At 37.5% G+C, this 18,676-nt stretch overlaps 1 protein-coding gene across 1 annotated transcript; it reads left to right on the forward strand.

Moving 5' to 3' along the window:
• The first annotated feature begins 2,809 nt into the window (after positions 1-2,809).
• On the forward strand, positions 2,810-3,633 carry LOC139864703 (uncharacterized). Its single transcript, XM_071853274.1, has 2 exons — positions 2,810-3,015; positions 3,342-3,633. Exons 1-2 carry the CDS (start codon positions 2,810-2,812, stop codon positions 3,631-3,633), a joined length of 498 nt encoding a protein of 165 aa, XP_071709375.1.
• Positions 3,634-18,676: the final 15,043 nt, after the last annotated feature.

Here is an 18,676-nt window from a genome sequence, read left to right on the forward strand (position 1 = left end):
TCCTGAAAGTGTCAGTAAATGTGTGCACCAGAAAGCGCCACTAAAAGTCAGAATCACATCAGAATCAGAATCTGTCAACCTCGCTCCATGAACTTTTAAATTGAAGCTGAAAACTGAAATTCGGTTGAAGAGCTGCAGGTATCGCGTTTGGAGCACATGTGTCGCGTCCTGGTACGTCGCGGAACGCGACAAACATGGTCAAAATGCGACAGCCTTAAAAACCTGGTCCTGGTCAATTCATCGCGATTTGGTCAGGTGTATCGCGTTTGGGGTGTCGCGAGACGCGACAGGATGTCGCGAAACGTGACAGAAGTGCTGAATGACCATTTTGAACTCGTTTTGAGTTTAAATTGGGGGCAATTGTGTCTTTTCACTTTGGGGTCTGTTTGGGATCATTAAAACTGATCCAAGGCTCTTTCAAGCCTCATTTTCACCCACACAAAATACTCAAAACTTATTTCAAAGAGAGAGGGTGACTTTTAGAGTAAGAAAGCTTGGTTTGGAGAAGAAAAAGTGGAAATCTCACCAAGTGCTAGTGTTAAAGTTGTTCATCTCGTTCCTAGCTACATTTTGGTAGTGGTGGTGAGTTCTAACTCCGAATTTCATTGTTTAATTTGAAGTATGTTAGAGTTTGTGCTAGTTAGGGTTATAAACCTAATTTCTCATGAAATTGGGGGTTTTATTGTATTGTTAGTGTAAGTGAACCCGATTATTGTGGGTTTAGGGTTTAATGATGAAATTGACTAGATTTGTCATGGGTTTGGGTGTTAATCACTAGATTGTAAGTGTGTTGGTGATTTAGATGTTCATAAGAACATGTTGTTGGTCAAAATGGGTGTTAACATTGATTTGGTGTCAAACTAAGTTATGGGTCAAGATGTGATGAACCAAACATATAAATGTTTGATTCAAGTGTTAAATGGTGTTTTAGGAAGTTAATCACTAATCGTTAGTGGTTAAGGATGTTTTTGTAAATTGTGTCAAAACGGGTAAATTGAAATGGGTCAAATTGGTAATGACACTAGTTTTGGTCAAATGGATGTTTAAACACTTATGTTAAGTGTTAAATGACGATTTTGGAAGTAACCGCTCATGAGAAGTGATTTTGAGTCAAAGTGATATTTAAACACAAGTCAAACGTGGTAAAACGCAATATGAGTCAACATTGCACGTGTTGTGATTTTGGGTGTAAATCGACAAGTCGAAGTGAGTTAAACCTAATTTGTTCAATTGGAAGTTAACTTTTGTGTTAAGTGTTAAGTGTTAAATTGGTGAATTTATGACGTAATCACTAGTAATGGTGATATTGGGTCAAACTTGACTTGTTTTGGTGGTTAAGTACAATTTGGGTCAAGTTGCACTTATGGGTTGGTTTTGTAAGGTCAAGTGCAATAAGTGTTAGTTTTTACCTTTTTGAATGGGTCGAAATTACCACCCATAGTGGTAATTGTGAAGTACACTTTAGGTGTCTAAATGGGCGGATTGTGGAGGTAGGTATAAACCCTTGGTTAAGGGTGTTGGCGTCGAATTCTCTTGTAGAGAATGTATGTTGATTATGCGTATACCTATATGCGTATTATAGGTAAAATCTTGCTCGGTTGTGTTTAGTGGAGTTTTCGCGCATGGTTTGTAATGCTCGAGTTCATGAGGTGAGTGTAATAATTATATGTGTATGTATGTGATGTATTATTTGTGTAGCGTGAGATGTGAAGTGTCAAAGTGTTAAGACACCACATTTAACGTGACGAGTGAAGTGTCGAAGCGTTAAGACACCACTTTGGAATGCATGACCAGTGAAGTGCCGAAGTGTTAAGACACCATTCCGGGAAGTTTGATGGGTGAAGTATCGATGTGTTAAGATGCCACCCGGGGGTGAAGTATCGAGGTGTTAATATGCCACCCTGGGGTTAGTGATACGCAGTTTTAAGTACACTAATGGATGTTGTGAACTCCGATGGTCCTTCGCGAGTACCATTCCCTTGTATGATTGGTTAACCATGGTTATGTGTTGTAGTTTTAGCATATTAAATTGTGAACTATATGCTATTGACGGTGCTAGCTTATTGTGAATTGCGGATATTTAATTTATGCATTGTGATTGCATGGTTGTTGAATTGCTAGCTCGTATGCGGTATTTGTGTAAGTGTTTGCAAATAAGTAGATTATATATATATATATATATATATATAATTAGTGCATTCACTAAGCTTTATGCTTACCCCTCTCGTTGTTTACCTTTTTACAGGTATTGTGTTTGTGAAGCTAGCTAGTTGTTAGACTAGTTGCGTAGGAGCGCTTGGGCTCGATGTGGTAGCTTTTGAATATTTGGACGCGGATTGGGAGATTTGGTAGTCCTCGGGATTATGCTCTTGGTATCGGGTTGGGTTATTGAGTATTAACCCATAATTCGTATGATTGGTTCATTATTACAAATTCTTTTGTAATGTGTCATTTGTGTACCAAGGGTCGTTATAAATTGTTAAACGTGTCATTATGTTATTATGTAATGGGTTAAAACAGAGTTTGAAATATTATGTATTAACTGGACCTAACTTATAAAAAAAAAAAATTGTGCTTCGTTTTTGGTAAACGGATTTGGGTCATTTCAGTCGGGCACCACCATTGCTCTGGTAACGGTGTGTTTGTTTGAAATATATCCGTTATTCAACGGATATATTCATTAAATATTATTTTTTTCCTTCTATATATACTTCTACATTGTATACTCATTTTCACAACAACAACAATATTTCTTCATACTTCTCCAAATTAACTTCCCTTTTCCAAATAAACTTATTTCTTTCATAAAATGTCTTCAACATCATCGTATAACGAAGAGTTTTTGATGCAAGTGCTCGGTATAATCAATAGCGAGGCATTAGAAAGTGAAAGTGAGGCGGAAAGTTCAAACACACGTCGTTACATAGACCGTGAACATGAAGCCGTACATGTACGTCTTATTACCGACTATTTTGTTGAAGGTTGCAAATACTCCGACGAAAATTTTAAAAGGAGGTTTCGGATGCGGCGTCGCGTATTTCTCTGAATTATGGAAGATATTCTCAACTACCATAAATATCCGCTACCTGAATATTTTAGGTTTTTTTATTTACGAGTTGATGCGCGCGGCAAGTTGAGTATTTGTACATACTTAAAAATAATTACCGCTCTACGACAATTAGCTTATGGTGATACACCCGATCTTTTTGACGAGTACTTGCAATTGTCGGAATGAACATGTCGTGAATCTCTAATGAACTTTTGTAAGTGTATTATTGATTTATATAAAGATGAATATATGTGAGAGCCTACCACGGATGATATCAAACGATTGTATGAAGCTCACGAAGATCTTCACATTTACCTGGAATGATGGAAAGCATAGATTGTATGCAATGGACATGGGGAAAATGTCCCGTTGCATGGAAAAGTCAATTTACTCGAGGCAATCACAAAGTTCCAACTGTTATGCTAGAAGCTATAGCCTCATATGATAACTGGATTTGGCATGCTTTCTTTGGGGTTGCGGGTTCAAACAACGACTTAAACGTCTTGAACGCTAGTAATCTCTTCAACTCAATGCTTAATGAAGAAATAGAAGACATTCCTTTTACTGTAAATGGGGTTGAGTAAAAAAGACGATATTATCTAGCCGACAGTATATATCCCTGGTGGGCATCATTTGTTAAGGCGTTTTCAAGTGCAAATGATGAAAAACGTAACGTAACGCCCCGTTTTTCTAAACATGATGCTCGGGGCGTCATACGGAGTTCAAGAATGAGTACTTGATAGTTTGGATGTAATGAATTGACCATGTTCGACCTTGGAGGTTATTAAAAGTGAAATTGGAGTACATCAGGTACTGTATCGCATTTAAGTGGTGAATATCGAGTCTGGGACTGTCGCGGATCACGACAGGATGAGCCAAAACGTGACAGCTTCTGAAACCTGACTTCTCTTCTTTTATCGCGTTTAAAAAATGGATATCGCATATTGGTGTCGCGAAACGCGACATGGTGTCGCGAAACGCGACAAAAGTCGCTGTAATGACATTTTAACCCATTTTAATGGAATCTTTTGGGGGTATTTTAGTAATTTCACCTATGGCCAGTTTTAGAGTCATAAGACTGATTCAAGGCTTATCTTATCCCCATTTTCACCCACCAACACTCTCACCTTCAAACCCTAGAGAGAGAGGGGAGAGAGTTTAGAAAGAGAGAGCTCCATTTGGAGAAGAAGAAGGGTGTTTCGGGTCAAACCTCAAGTGTTAAAGTTGTTCCACTCGTCAACGGCATCATTTTGGCGGTATTGGTAAGTTCTAACTCCGAGTTTCATTATTTGATTTGAGGTTCAATGTTAGGGTTTTGAGCTTGTTAGTTGTAAAACCCGTTTAGATGATGAAGAGGGTTTATGGAAACTTGTTATTTTTGATACTTGGCGGGTTTTGGGTTAGTTGTTGATTTAACCATATTTAAGGCTTGTAATTGGTGTATAATCACTAGTGTTAGTGATTATGGAAGTATTGGAAACCATTTGGGTGTATTTGGGTTGATTACTTTTGAAATGGGACACAATTAGGGTTTATGTATCAATTTGGGCGAGATAGGTGTTTAACACTTATAATTAGGTTTGATTGGTGTATTAGGATCATTCTCACTTGTGTTAGTGATTATTGGTTAGTTTGGGCGTGGTTTGAGCTTGGAAGTGCATTTGGGTCGAATTTGCACTAGTTGTCAATATGGGTTGATTTGTAATCCACCCTAATTGTGTTATTTGTTATGTGATAATGGAATAGGTACGTTCCATTGGCGTTTGCGGATTTTGGTTTGGCATCCATCAAGACTTCAAGGTGAGTGTTAATATACTATGTGCATATGTATGTATAGGATGGGTGCGGGTCAAGTGAAGTGATTCTCGGCTATAGAGCTCACTTCACATATAGGTGGATTTGATGGACTTGTGTATAGGTCCAATGAGCACGGTTGTGCATTTTGGTTGACCACCTTTGGCGAGGTGCACACTTCGTGTGTACGTTATCACATGGACTTGTGATGTGGAGTTATATAATCCCGATGTAGTGGGATTGGTATTGAGTTATGGTTGTGTAACCCCGATGATGTGGGTTTTGATTTGGGAAGCGAATCACGTGTGAATGCGGATTCACTATGACGCGTGTAGTTTCGGTCATCTTATTGAGGTAGTGGTCTCGTGTGGTGCGGATTCACTAAGGCTCGTGTAGTTCGGCCAACCTCGATGCGTTGTTGGTAATGAAGATAGTAGTCGCGTGTGGATGCGGATTTACTAAGGCTCGTGTAGTTCGGCCAATCTTCATTTTGGTAATTGACTTTCGGTATTGGGTTAAGGGGTTAACCTTGGGCGGTTTACGCTTTGTTATATATATGTATATATTGATGTATTGTGGTGATGTAGCTAACCCTCCGGGTGTAGCTTATTGGCGTTGTACACGTCGTCGTTGGTGTACTTATATTGTTGATTTTATTAGCTTGTTGTATAGCAATTATGCGGTATGCTTAGATTAGCTTGCCTTTATGCTTGGATGCTCCGGTATGTGCTATTTGTTTATTATCGTGTGGCGTGTCCATTTTATGCATATATATGTATGTAGTATACTTTCACTCACTAAGCGTTAGCTTACCCTCTCGTTGTTTACATTTTTATAGATTTGCAAGGCGGACGTGGCAAGGGTAAGCGTGGGGACTAGTGAACTAGCTTGTGATGCTTAGAAGACTTGGCTTTTGAGTTATATTGTGATGACCCGAAAATTTTTGACTTATTTAAACCAATTCTCTATACGATTTATTATTTTAACACGCTAAACAAAGTCTGTTAGATTGAGTCTCAAAATTTTAGAACTGTTTCATATATACAATTACCTTTGATTACTCTCGACGATTCATGAACAATTATATGTATGTATATATATATGTACAAGTAAAAACGACTTTCCTACAGTAAAACCCTATTTGCTACAGTAAAAATTACTTTGCTACAGTAAAACACAATTTGTTACAGTAAAACACTGTTTACTACAGTGAAACCGTATTTTGCTACAGTGCTACAGTGAAAACGAGTTTGCTACAGTAAAACACTATTTGCTACAGTAAAACACTATTTGCTACAGTGACACTATTTGATGTCAACGAACTAGCAAACAAAAACAGAAAAGGCGGCCATGCGACCGCATGGCAAAAACACTGAAAACTCATGCGATCGCATGAGCTACAGTAAATCGAAAAGTACTATAAAAGGTCAGTTTTGCTCGACGAAATTTTTATAATTATTTCTGTAACTTAAATTTTAATTTATAATTATAATTATAATTTAAGTTTAATAATAATAAAGTATATTCGAGGGTGTTTTAATTCGGGTTTCAAACCGCTTTAAGCTAAGGAAATATTGGGTATTGTTCGGGGTATTGTTCTTGAATCCAAGGTCAACCATACAGTCGTCTACCATCATTACGTCTACGCAATTTGCCAACAATATTGAGTCTCAATATTGAACTATGAGTTATAGATCCCTTTTTAAATACTTTAAATATTTTTGGGCTGAGAATACATGCAATTTATTTTAAACGCGATAAGACACAACTCCATACTAAATTCTACACTGAGTTAAACCGGAAATCCCTTAGCTTTGGTAATTAGTAGCTGCCAGTACATAGGATATGGACTGGTGGGCGCGAATAATTGTATATGGATCCATAGGGCTTGACATCCCCGTCCGAGCTAGAGCGCTAGCCTTTTAACGGACGTATGTTATTTGAGTTTAAGACACGTTGGTTTGCGTGTATTAAAACGAATGGGGTAATTATCACTATAGCGTTAAGTTTAGTTACCAGGGTGCTCTGTTACGTAGAATCTATTGATAAACTTTTGATGAAATCTTGTGGTCTATCTTTATACATGTTTATGACTCGAGCAATTAAACCTATAACTCACCAACATTCGTGTTGACTTTTTAGCATGTTTTATTCTCAGGTCCTTAGAATGCTTCCGCTGTGATGTGCTTGTTGCCTGCATGGAGTCTCTCATGCTTTGTACAAAGTTTATTGCATTCAAAATAAAACTGCGTTGTGTAATAAATAATTGGACTGTGATGTCAACCTGTAAATTAAAGACTTATGTATTTCGGGATTTTGCTTATACCTAAGCACTCGCCCACATGTTTATAACTTTCTATGTTTAGAAAGTCACTTATTTTAATGAATGCAATATTTTATCAAAACGTATCATATAGAGGTCAAAACCTCACTGTGGAATCAATGATTAACGTGCCGCGTCAATAGCGATTTTGACGGGTCGTTACAGTTGGTATCCGAGCTTGAGGTCATAGGGAACCAGAAATTATATTAGTGTGTTTAACTGGTAATTGTTATGATGCATTAGTGAGTCTGGACTATGACCATATCTGTTTTTACTGATTTTTGCTTATTATTTGGTCAAAAACATTATATGTGATATATTTATATGCTAACGTAATTGTTGTTTCAATTATGTGATAGATGACTTCCTCTAATCCTATCATTTTGTACGACTCGGAATCGGACACTGAATCTATTCTATCCACAACTGAAAAGGGCGTTTCAATACCTATTAAAGAAGAAATTGTGTTAGCCGGGGAATCTCAACTCCCGGTAAACCCAGAGGAGGTTCCAGCTCCACCCAGCTTTAGTTTTCCGGAGCCACAGTATCGTTGGCATGGACCCATGATCTCTGGAGTAAACGAGGATCGTCCATTTCTAAACAAATATGGACATTGGTCCAGATATACCGCCGACGGGCGGGTTGTGCCGATTACGCCTGGCAGATTTCGGTTCATGACCACCGGTACATATTCTTGCAGTTCGTCATCATATTCTCCTACACATGACTCAGACAGTTCGTCATCAGACGAGATCAGTAAAGAGGAGGATTTCGCTAATGAAATAAAAGAGATCACTAAGGAGAAATTCCAACTTGCTATAGATAATAAAAACAACCACAATAATAAAATGTCCTTAATTATTAAAAAAGAACAGGACCACTCGATCCGTAACCACCCTTATTGTATTAAACCCACTGAGGCAACGGGTACCTCAAAACCCCAACTAAAAATAAAATACACTGCCAGAATGTCTGTCGGACCATGTGCACACAAACAATTGGCAGAGAGAACCAAATGGGAAGAAGTTTCTGATAGTTCTGAATAAACGACCTCACAACCATAAATCTTCCATGCGCTATTTTATTGCTTATGTGTGCTACTCTATCTTGTTATGTAAAATAAGCATATGTAAAATATCAGTATTGTATGGTATTGTATTATTTTGGTTTATTAATAATAAATGCATGGAATGATTATTTGTATTATTACTACTTCTTATTATTATTATTACATAATAATGTAGTAACTCGCTATAATTTTTCATAGTGGAATATTATTAGGATTTTAGTAGTTAATTCCTTGTACTAGCTATTATGTATGAACTTAACGGGTAGGTAATACCCTAGAAATAATTATAAAATGCTAATAAGAAGAAAAGGCTTTTATAATAATTGGTTCATATTATTAATATGCTACGATTAACTATTGACAACTCATTTTACCTATAATATTCTATATGATTAAATTATATCTTTTGTGTTTATTGAAGAAACATGTCTCAAATGTCGGATGCTGAGTTTGAGCAACTAGTCGAGAAATGTGTGAATGAAAGAATTGCTGCAACCGAAGCAGCAAAAGCAACAGCCGAAGCAGCAGCCAAAGCAGCTGCCGTAAACACAAACTCACGAAACGGATGCTCATACAAAACTTTTCAAGGATGCAAACCACAGACGTTTAGTGGAACCGAGGGACCAGTCGGTCTAACCCGATGGTTTGAAAAGATGGAGTCCGTTTTCAAAATCAGTAATTGTACGAACGGAGACATGTCAAAGTATGCTTCGTGCACGTTGCAAGATGGTGCACTTACCTGGTGGAACAATTATGCTAAAGCAGAAGGAATAGATACGGCATATGATATCTCTTGAGAAGAACTGAAAAAGATGCTAATCGAGGAGTACTGTCCTCGAAACGAGATCAGAAAAATGGAATCTGAGTTACGTAATCTGAAGGTTATCGACACGAATCTCAATAACTATGAAAAGTGTTTCATGGAACTAGCCTTGTTGTGTCCCGAATTGGTGCCAAACGAGAAACGAAAGATAGAAATGTATATTGACGGTTTATCGATCAATATCAAAGGAAATGTTACATCGTCCAAACCGAATACGATGCAGGAAGCCATGACAATGGCACACCAACTCATGGACCAGATCACAGAGAGTTCGATTAAGGCACCAATTACCAAAGTCAAGACAACTGAAGGAAAGAGGAAATGGGAAGACTATAAGGGCAAAAGTACTCACCTGAAGAAACAAGAAACTTTTAAAGGTAAACAAGATGGGGCAACTGCAAGTCCAAACTATAAGGGACCCCATCCGTTTTGCAAAAGATGTTACACACATCATGCAGGTTATTGTCAAGTGTTCTGTGATAAGTGCAACAAGAAAGGACATGTGGCGAAAGATTGTTATGCCACCGTTTCTGAAGTAAAGACAAAACTGACCGATGTCAAGAAATGTTTTGGATGCGGGAAGTCTGGTCACTTTATAAATCAATGCCCTGATAAGGATAAGAACAAAGAAACCGTACGTGGGAGGGCATTTAATGTTAGTGCCAGTAAAGCACGTGAGGATCCTAATCTTGTCACGGGTACGTTTACCGTTAATAACCAACTAGCTTCTATTATGTTTGATACGGGTGCTGATAGAAGTTATATGTGTAAAGACTTTAGTTTTAAACTAAAATGTGCATCATTACCTCTAGATGATAAATATACTATTGAATTAGCTAATGGTAAACTGATAAAAGCCGATAAAATTTGCCATGGTTGCGAAATGAATCTCGCTGGTGAAACCTTCAAAATCGATTTGATACCCGTAGAATTAGGAAGTTTTGACGTAATCGTTGGCATGGACTGGATGTCCAAAACAAGAGCGGAAGTTGTTTGCGCTGAGAAAGCAATTCGCATCCCTCGTAAGGATGAAACGTCATTAATGATTTATGGGGAGAAGAGCAACTCAAAGCTGAACTTTATCAGCTGTATGAAGGCCTAGAAACTTATAAGAAAAGGTTGTTATGCTATTCTGGCACATGTAAAGAAGATCGATACTGAAGAAAGAAGCATTAATGACATGCCGGTTGTAAGAGAATATCCCGGAGTATTTCCAGAAGAATTACCGGGGCTACCTCCACACAGATGTGTAGAATTCCAGATTGATCTCATACCAGGAGCTGCACCTGTAGCCCGATCTCCATATAGGCTTGCACCTTCAGAAATGCAAGAATTACAAGACCAGTTGCAAGAATTATCGGACCGTGGATTTATTCGTCCTAGTTTTTCACCTTGGGGTTGCTCCTATTCTGTTCGTCAAGAAGAAGGATGGATCTATGAGAATGTGCATAGATTACCGAGAATTAAACAAATTAACGATCAAGAATCGGTACCCATTACCGAGGATTGATGATTTGTTTGATCAATTGCAAGGATCAAGTGTTTATTCTAAGATTGATCTACGCTCCGGATATCATCAACTGAGAGTGAAGGAAGAAGATGTTCCTAAAACCGCGTTCAGAACCCGTTACGGTCACTATGAGTTTCTAGTCATGCCTTTTGGATTAACTAATGCTCCAGCAGTATTCATGGATCTAATGAATCGCATCTGTAGACCGTATTTAGACAAATTTGTCATTGTTTTTATCGACGACATATTGATTTACTCGAAGAACAAGGAAGAACATGAGCAACACTTAAGACTGGTACTGGAGATACTCAAGAAAGAAGAATTGTATGCAAAATTTTCGAAGTGTGATTTCTGGTTACAAGAAGTACAATTTTTGGGCCATGTTGTCAGTAAACATGGAATTAAAGTTGACCCCGCCAAGATCGAAGCCATTAGTAAATGGAAAACACCGAAGACTCCAACACAAATCCGCCAATTCTTAGGTCTTGCTGGTTACTACCGAAGATTCATTCAAGATTTCTCTAGAATCGCCAAACCCTTAACTGCATTGACTCAAAAGGGAAAGAAGTATGATTGGTCCACAGAACAGGAATCCTCATTCCAGTTATTAAAGAAGAAGTTAACGTCTGCACCCATTTTGTCATTACCGGAAGGAAATGATGATTTCGTGATCTATTGTGATGCTTCACGCCAAGGTTTAGGATGTGTATTAATGCAACGCACAAAAGTCATCGCATACGCCTCACGACTACTAAAAATTCATGAAAAGAACTATACGACGCACGATTTGGAACTTGGAGCAGTAGTTTTTGCACTCAAAATATGGAGACACTATCTATATGGCACCAAGTGTACAGTGTACACCGACCATAAGAGTCTTCAGCATATTTTTGTTCAAAAACAACTCAATATGAGGCAACGTCGCTGGGTAGAGTTGTTAAACGATTACGATTGTGAAATCCGTTACCACCCCGGAAAGGCTAATGTTGTAGCTGATGCCCTAAGTCGAAAAGAAAGAGTAAAACCTCTTAGGGTCCGAGCTTTGAATATTACAATTCGTACTGATCTCACAAAGCAAATTCAAGCAGCACAGTTAGAGGCTTTAAAAGAAGAAAATGAAAAAGTGTAACACCCTGATTTTTTTTTTTTAAAACACAGCGGAAGACTTAATTCACATAAATACCCTTAGTTAATTACAAACATGATTATCACAAATCATTATGTAGTTACTTATTACAAACCACCGGTGTTATGTTAAACAACTAGTTACATATTTATAAAAGTTAAGACATCAGAGTTCGTCTTGTCAAACATATCGTCAACCCGACGCCCGTCCCTACTAGCACTAATATCCAAAACCTGCAAGGGAGGAGGTGAGGGGGGTTAGCACGAGGCTAAGTGAATGGAATCATCTAACAGATCTAGCATACAGTACCAACTTGTACAACTACAGCAACTACAACAATCAATAACAGGCAGCTGACAACTAATAACTAGTAACTATCAACTGGCAACAATCAACTAGCAACTATGCTCCAACTAGAGACTCGGCGGCTTGTACGAGCACACGAACACTAGCTGATCAGTCTAGCATCTACCGAAAGTCCTTAGTACTGAATCCCCAGTATAGTAAATCCACACGCAGGTGATGCGTCATTCAGCACTATACTCAACAAACAGTAGCCAACTGGACCCAACCACAACAAGGTTGACCTCCCTGAGCTGAACCTAACAACAATAGGTTCCAACAGGCAACTACAATTTGTGCACACAACTGTTAAGCAACTACCACTATGAACAACTGTTCCTACGACTAGCATGGTAACTCTACGATGATCATTATTACAACATATCTACTAAGCATAGCAACTATAACAGTATAACATAGTAGCACAACTTGCTACTCTATACTACACCCGGAGATAATCCCACTCACCGATTACCAGCTACAGCTCAGTTATCTTACTTTTGAGCTTCTTCCTTGTTCTTATCACCTGAGAACAACACAACGAAGTCAATATACATATCTCAATCAATAGTATAATCAAATCATACTATAAACTAGGTCATAACACCATATATTCATAATTTTATGAGTCTACATCATGACTCCATTCAATAATGGCATACAGGTGCGTGCAAAACACGACATACATACTAAAACTCCTTTTCTGACCCAAAAACAGTTTGATCTAGTTTCTTAAAAGTTCACCATTGAAAAGTATTCTTTATTACGATTCTAACGATAGTTTATTCATCAAAAATGGAGTTACTTTTTGAAAGTTACGCCCGTTTCAATTTCATAAAAGGTACTGTAGCAATAGTGACATTGTAGCAAATAGTGACACTGTAGCAACTCGGGTACTGCAGCTACTCGGCACTGTAGAAAATAGTGATACTGTAGCAAATAGTGACAATGTAGCAAATAGTGACACTGTAGCAACTCGGTACTGTAGCAACTCGAGGTACTGTAGCAACTCGGGTACTGTAGCAACTGGGTTTCGAACCAATTTCGCTGATTTTGTGATTTCTTCCCCAAAAACTCGATTTCTAAGTGTTTTTGACCAAATTTTAAGCACAGGAAAGTTACTAAACATATATACAACCTATTTCTAACATCAATTAAGCATAATAAACATATTTCATGAAGATTCAAGTTCATATTCACACTTTTTATTCAAGAACACAAAAACCCAATTTCTAACAATCAAAGCATGGATTCAACAAGACAAACCTGAGATGATGCTCAAAATGATGCTAGAAATCAGTCTCTAAAGTCTCTTAATCCAATTTCAAGTTTAGATCAATTAGGATTTCAAGATTGAAGGAGTTAGGTACGGGAGTAATATTTCTAATTTGGGGAAAATAATGGAATAATCCATATTCAAGCTATTTATATTGGGTTATAAAACCATACCCCATAACACACGGGTATTTACCAGTTATCTGGTATCTTTCGTACTTAATTTGACTGCCCTAACGGAGTCCAAATTAAACAAACGAACCTATTCTGTTACCCTTGTCACAAACTGGTCTCAACTAAACAACCAAATAATTATAAACATATAATTATAAAAATCACTAATTACGCCATTTCCCAGGGTACAATGGTCATTTCATCTAGACCCAAAACGCGGGTGTTACAAAAAGGCGAAATGAGCAGAGGGTTAGAAAAACAGCTTGAAGTAAAAGCCGATGGAACCCTGTATTTTGCTGATAGGATATGGGTACCAAAACATGGTAATCTAAGGCAACTAGTACTAGATGAAGCACACAAAACGAGGTACTCAATTCACCCAGGAAACGGGAAAATGTACCACTATCTCAAGAAGTTTTATTGGTGGCCTAATATGAAGACAGAAATTGCTACTTATGTAAGCAAATGTTTGACGTGTGCAAAGGTCAAAGCTGAGCACCAAAAGCCGTCAGGATTACTGCAACAACCAGAAATTCTGCAGTGGAAATGGGAAAGAATAACTATGGATTTCATTATGAAATTGCCAAGGACTGCAAGTAGTCATGATACTATTTGGGTGATAGTTGATCGTCTAACTAAATCAGCTCACTTTCTACCAATAAAGAAGACAGACAGTATGGAGAAATTAGCACGCCTATATTTGAAGGAAGTAGTTTCCAGGCATGGTGTACCCATCTCTATCATATCTGATCGCAACACCCGATTCACATCACGTTTCTGGCAGTCATTACAAAAAGCATTGGGAACTCGATTAGATATGAGCACCGCTTATCACCCACAGACAGATGGTCAAAGTGAAAGAACAATACAAACATTGGAAGACATGTTACGGGCATGCGTGATTGACTTTGGAACCAGTTGGGATCGACACTTACCGTTGGCAGAATTTTCATACAATAACAACTATCATACGAGCATCAACGCAGCACCATTTGAAGCACTTTACGGTAGAAAGTGCATATCTCCTATATGTTGGAGTGAAGTAGGAGAAAGACAACTTACTGGACCAGAAATTATTCAGGAAACCACCGAAAAGATCATTCAAATACAACAGCGATTGAAAACGGCCATGAGTCGCCAAAAGAGTTATGCTGATGTAAGAAGAAAACCGCTAGAATTTCAAGTGGTCGACAAAGTCATGTTGAAAGTGTCACCCTGGAAAGGAGTTGTACGATTCGGTCAACGAGGAAAGCTAAGTCCTAGGTACGTAGGACCCTTTGAAATCACCGAAAGAATTGGAACAGTTGCTTATCGATTAAAGCTACCGCAAGAACTTAGTAGTGTTCACAACACATTTCACGTGTCAAATTTGAAGAAATGTTTAGCTGAAGAGGATGTCGTAATTCCTCTTGACGAAATACGAATCAATGATAAACTCCATTTTATCAAAGAACCTGTTGAAATCATGGACCGTGAGGTCAAACAATTAAAACAAAGCAAAATACCGATAGTTAGGGTTCGTTGGAACGCAAGACGAGGACTCGAGTTTACTTGGGAACGTGAAGATCAGATGAAGCAAAAGTATCCACATTTGTTCACTGATATCGCTCATGAAACAGGTACTACTCAAAATTTCGGGACGAAATTTTCTTTAAGGGGGAGGTACTGTGATGACCCGAAAATTTTTGACTTATTTAAACCAATTCTCTATACGATTTATTATTTTAACACGCTAAACAAAGTCTGTTAGATTGAGTCTCAAAATTTTAGAACTGTTTCATATATACAATTACCTTTGATTACTCTCGACGATTCATGAACAATTATATGTATGTATATATATATGTACAAGTAAAAACGACTTTCCTACAGTAAAACCCTATTTGCTACAGTAAAAATTACTTTGCTACAGTAAAACACAATTTGCTACAGTAAAACACTGTTTACTACAGTGAAACCGTATTTTGCTACAGTGCTACAGTGAAAACGAGTTTGCTACAGTGAAACACTATTTTGCTACAGTAAACACTATTTGCTACAGTAAAACACTATTTGCTACAGTAACACTATTTGCTACAGTGAACACTATTTGATGTCGACGAACTAGCAAACAAAAATAGAAAAGGCGGTCATGCGATCGCATGGCAAAAACACTGAAAACTCATGCGATCGCATGAGCTACAGTAAATCGAAAAGTACTATAAAAGGTCAGTTTTGCTCGACGAAATTTTTATAATTATTTCTGTAACTTAAATTTTAATTTATATTTATAATTATAATTATAATTTAAGTTTAATAATAATAAAGTATATTCGAGGGTGTTTTAATTCGGGTTTCAAACCGCTTTAAGCTAAGGAAATATTGGGTATTGTTCGGGGTATTGTTCTTGAATCCAAGGCCAACCATACAGTCGTCTACCATCATTACGTCTACGCAATTTGCCAACAATATTGAGTCTCAATATTGAACTGTGAGTTATAGATCCCTTTTTAAATACTTTAAATATTTTTGGGCTGAGAATACATGCAATTTATTTTAAACGCGATAAGACACAAGTCCATACTAAATTCTACACTGAGTTAAACCGGAAATCCCTTAGCTTTGGTAATTAGTAGCTACCAGTACATAGGATATGGACTGGTGTGCGCGAATAATTGTATATGGATCCATAGGGCTTGACATCCCCGTCCGAGCTAGAGCGCTAGCCTTTTAACGGACGTATGTTATTTGAGTTTAAGACACGTTGGTTTGTGTGTATTAAAATGAATGGGGTAATTATCACTATAGCATTAAGTTTAGTTACCAGGGTGCTCTGTTACGTAGAATCTATTGATAAACTTTTGATGAAATCTTGTGGTCTATCTTTATACATGTTTATGACTCGAGCAATTAAACCTATAACTCACCAACATTCGTGTTGACTTTTTAGCATGTTTTATTCTCAGGTCCTTAGAATGCTTCCGCTGTGATGTGCTTGTTGCCTGCATGGAGTCTCTCATGCTTTGTACAAAGTTTATTGCATTCAAAATAAAACTGCGTTGTGTAATAAATAATTGGACTGTGATGTCAACCTGTAAATTAAAGACTTATGTATTTCGGGATTTTGCTTATACCTAAGCACTCGCCCACATGTTTATAACTTCCTATGTTTAGAAAGTCACTTATTTTAATGAATGCAATATTTTATCAAAACGTATCATATAGAGGTCAAAACCTCACTGTGGAATCAATGATTAACGTGCCGCGTCAATAGCGATTTTGACGGGTCGTTACATATATAGGATTGGGTAGTTCGTTCCTAATCATCATGCTCGGTCTTTTGCCGGAAATTGATTAGTGTCTTTTGGATAAGTCAAACGGGTCCCGGGTGTACGCCCGTTTTGTATCGAAACTTATGTCATGTATTGTTGGTCCCTTAATAACAACAGGAGTATTGTAGAGGGGGGTGAATACAATTTCTTTTAATTAACTTAACAGTTAAACACGATTAGTATTCAAACATGAAGATTAAATAGAGTCACAGGTAATTTTCAACTATTATTCTTTATTGATTGAATCACAAAGAATCACAACTATCCTTGGCAGAATGATAGTTGGTTGATACAGATTACCTAGATTATAGCTAAGAGGTAAACTAAAAGCTATTACACGTTTTGACTCTAGAAAAATAAACCCACACCACTAGTTGTTACAATAGTGGATACAACAATTTATAGTAGTCCTATTAACCGTGTAATGGTTCTATTGTCCACTGGTACATAGGATGTCTGTACTTGTGGGGACAACTGCATCAGAGAGCATGCTCTCCTCTTTCCTCTTTGGTAGCTATTTGCAGGAACACCCCAATTTGATTTGGCACCACTATTTGATTAAACAAATAGAATGTTGTGTTCCCTAGGTGTTGATAAAGTATAACCCATGTCTGCACATACGTTAAACTTCTGCATTCCCACGTGGTCTTGTAAGGTCACTTGTCAGCCGCCGACGCGTGTCCTTTTCTGTTCAACTTTATCTTTGAATTCTGTTGAATGGTACTATTGATGTAGACCACTTGGGAAAACTACTATGCTTATAATGGAGCATAGCTGTCATGTGTAGTAAGCTGCATTCCAGCTGTGCTGGTTCTTCATTGCTGAGTCACTTGATATTCTTGAATTGATGAGTACACATCCTGTGCTGATTGAAGAACACTGTCTACCTTGTGCTGATAGACTGAGCAGCTAACTAAACACTCGACATAGCAATATCTGCTGTCTATACATAAACAAACTTGTGCTGACTGCACATAACATTTTAGTGCAAATAAATTACAGTTTTGTCATAATTAAATCCTTAATTATTTTGGGAACTCAAAAATCTCCCCCTATTTGATGATGACAAAACATATGACATATAGAGAAAACACTAAAGCCATCACCGAAGGACCTAAATAATAGGCAGTAAATTTGTCCCTTTTTAAGTTTGTTTTTGGGATCTTTTGCTGAGTTATCCATATCTTATAATTTGATATGATTTTGAAGATAAACTCATTTCACTTTCATTTCACTTTCATTACAACAAAGTATATACAGTAATTACAAGAACATCATAATGAAAAAATAAAATAAACAAAAGATACAATTTAAGCACTAGAGGGCTATCTATCTTTATCTTTATCTAATTCCTCTTCAGATAGCTCCTCTTGTTTGATTCTCCAGGCTTCAGGAAACAGGATAGGTATATCAGCAGGATCAAATACAGGAATATGAGGAGGTAGAATGATGCGATCTCTTCTTTGTGGGCCTTCACCAGTAGATTTCTTCCCTTTAGGTTTTTGAGAAAGTACCTCTTCTACGTTTACTACTGGTGCATTCCCAAATTTTGTAGCTTTGTTGAAGAGATCTTAGAGTTCTGGCTTTAATGACCTTTTAATACCACTTTCAGCTTTACCAATGAAATACTCCAATATCTTCATCCATTCACTGAATCCTAAAGATCGCAACTCATCATAATTTATCCTTTCTTGAACATTATTCTCCCTGCTGATATTGAAAGCTCTTTTTGAGCCTCTGTGCACCTTGATGATCTTGCTGGGATTTGATCTTCTGTTCATGACATCCCCATACTTGCTCCTATAATAATGATCAGATAGTTCTATGGTTCGGGCAGTTTCCATAGGAGCAATAGCAGGTGCTTTCTCAGCAGCTTCTAG

Source organism: Rutidosis leptorrhynchoides, chromosome 8, assembly GCF_046630445.1.
Source record: "Rutidosis leptorrhynchoides isolate AG116_Rl617_1_P2 chromosome 8, CSIRO_AGI_Rlap_v1, whole genome shotgun sequence".
In the NCBI taxonomy this organism is placed as follows: Eukaryota; Viridiplantae; Streptophyta; class Magnoliopsida; order Asterales; family Asteraceae; genus Rutidosis; species Rutidosis leptorrhynchoides.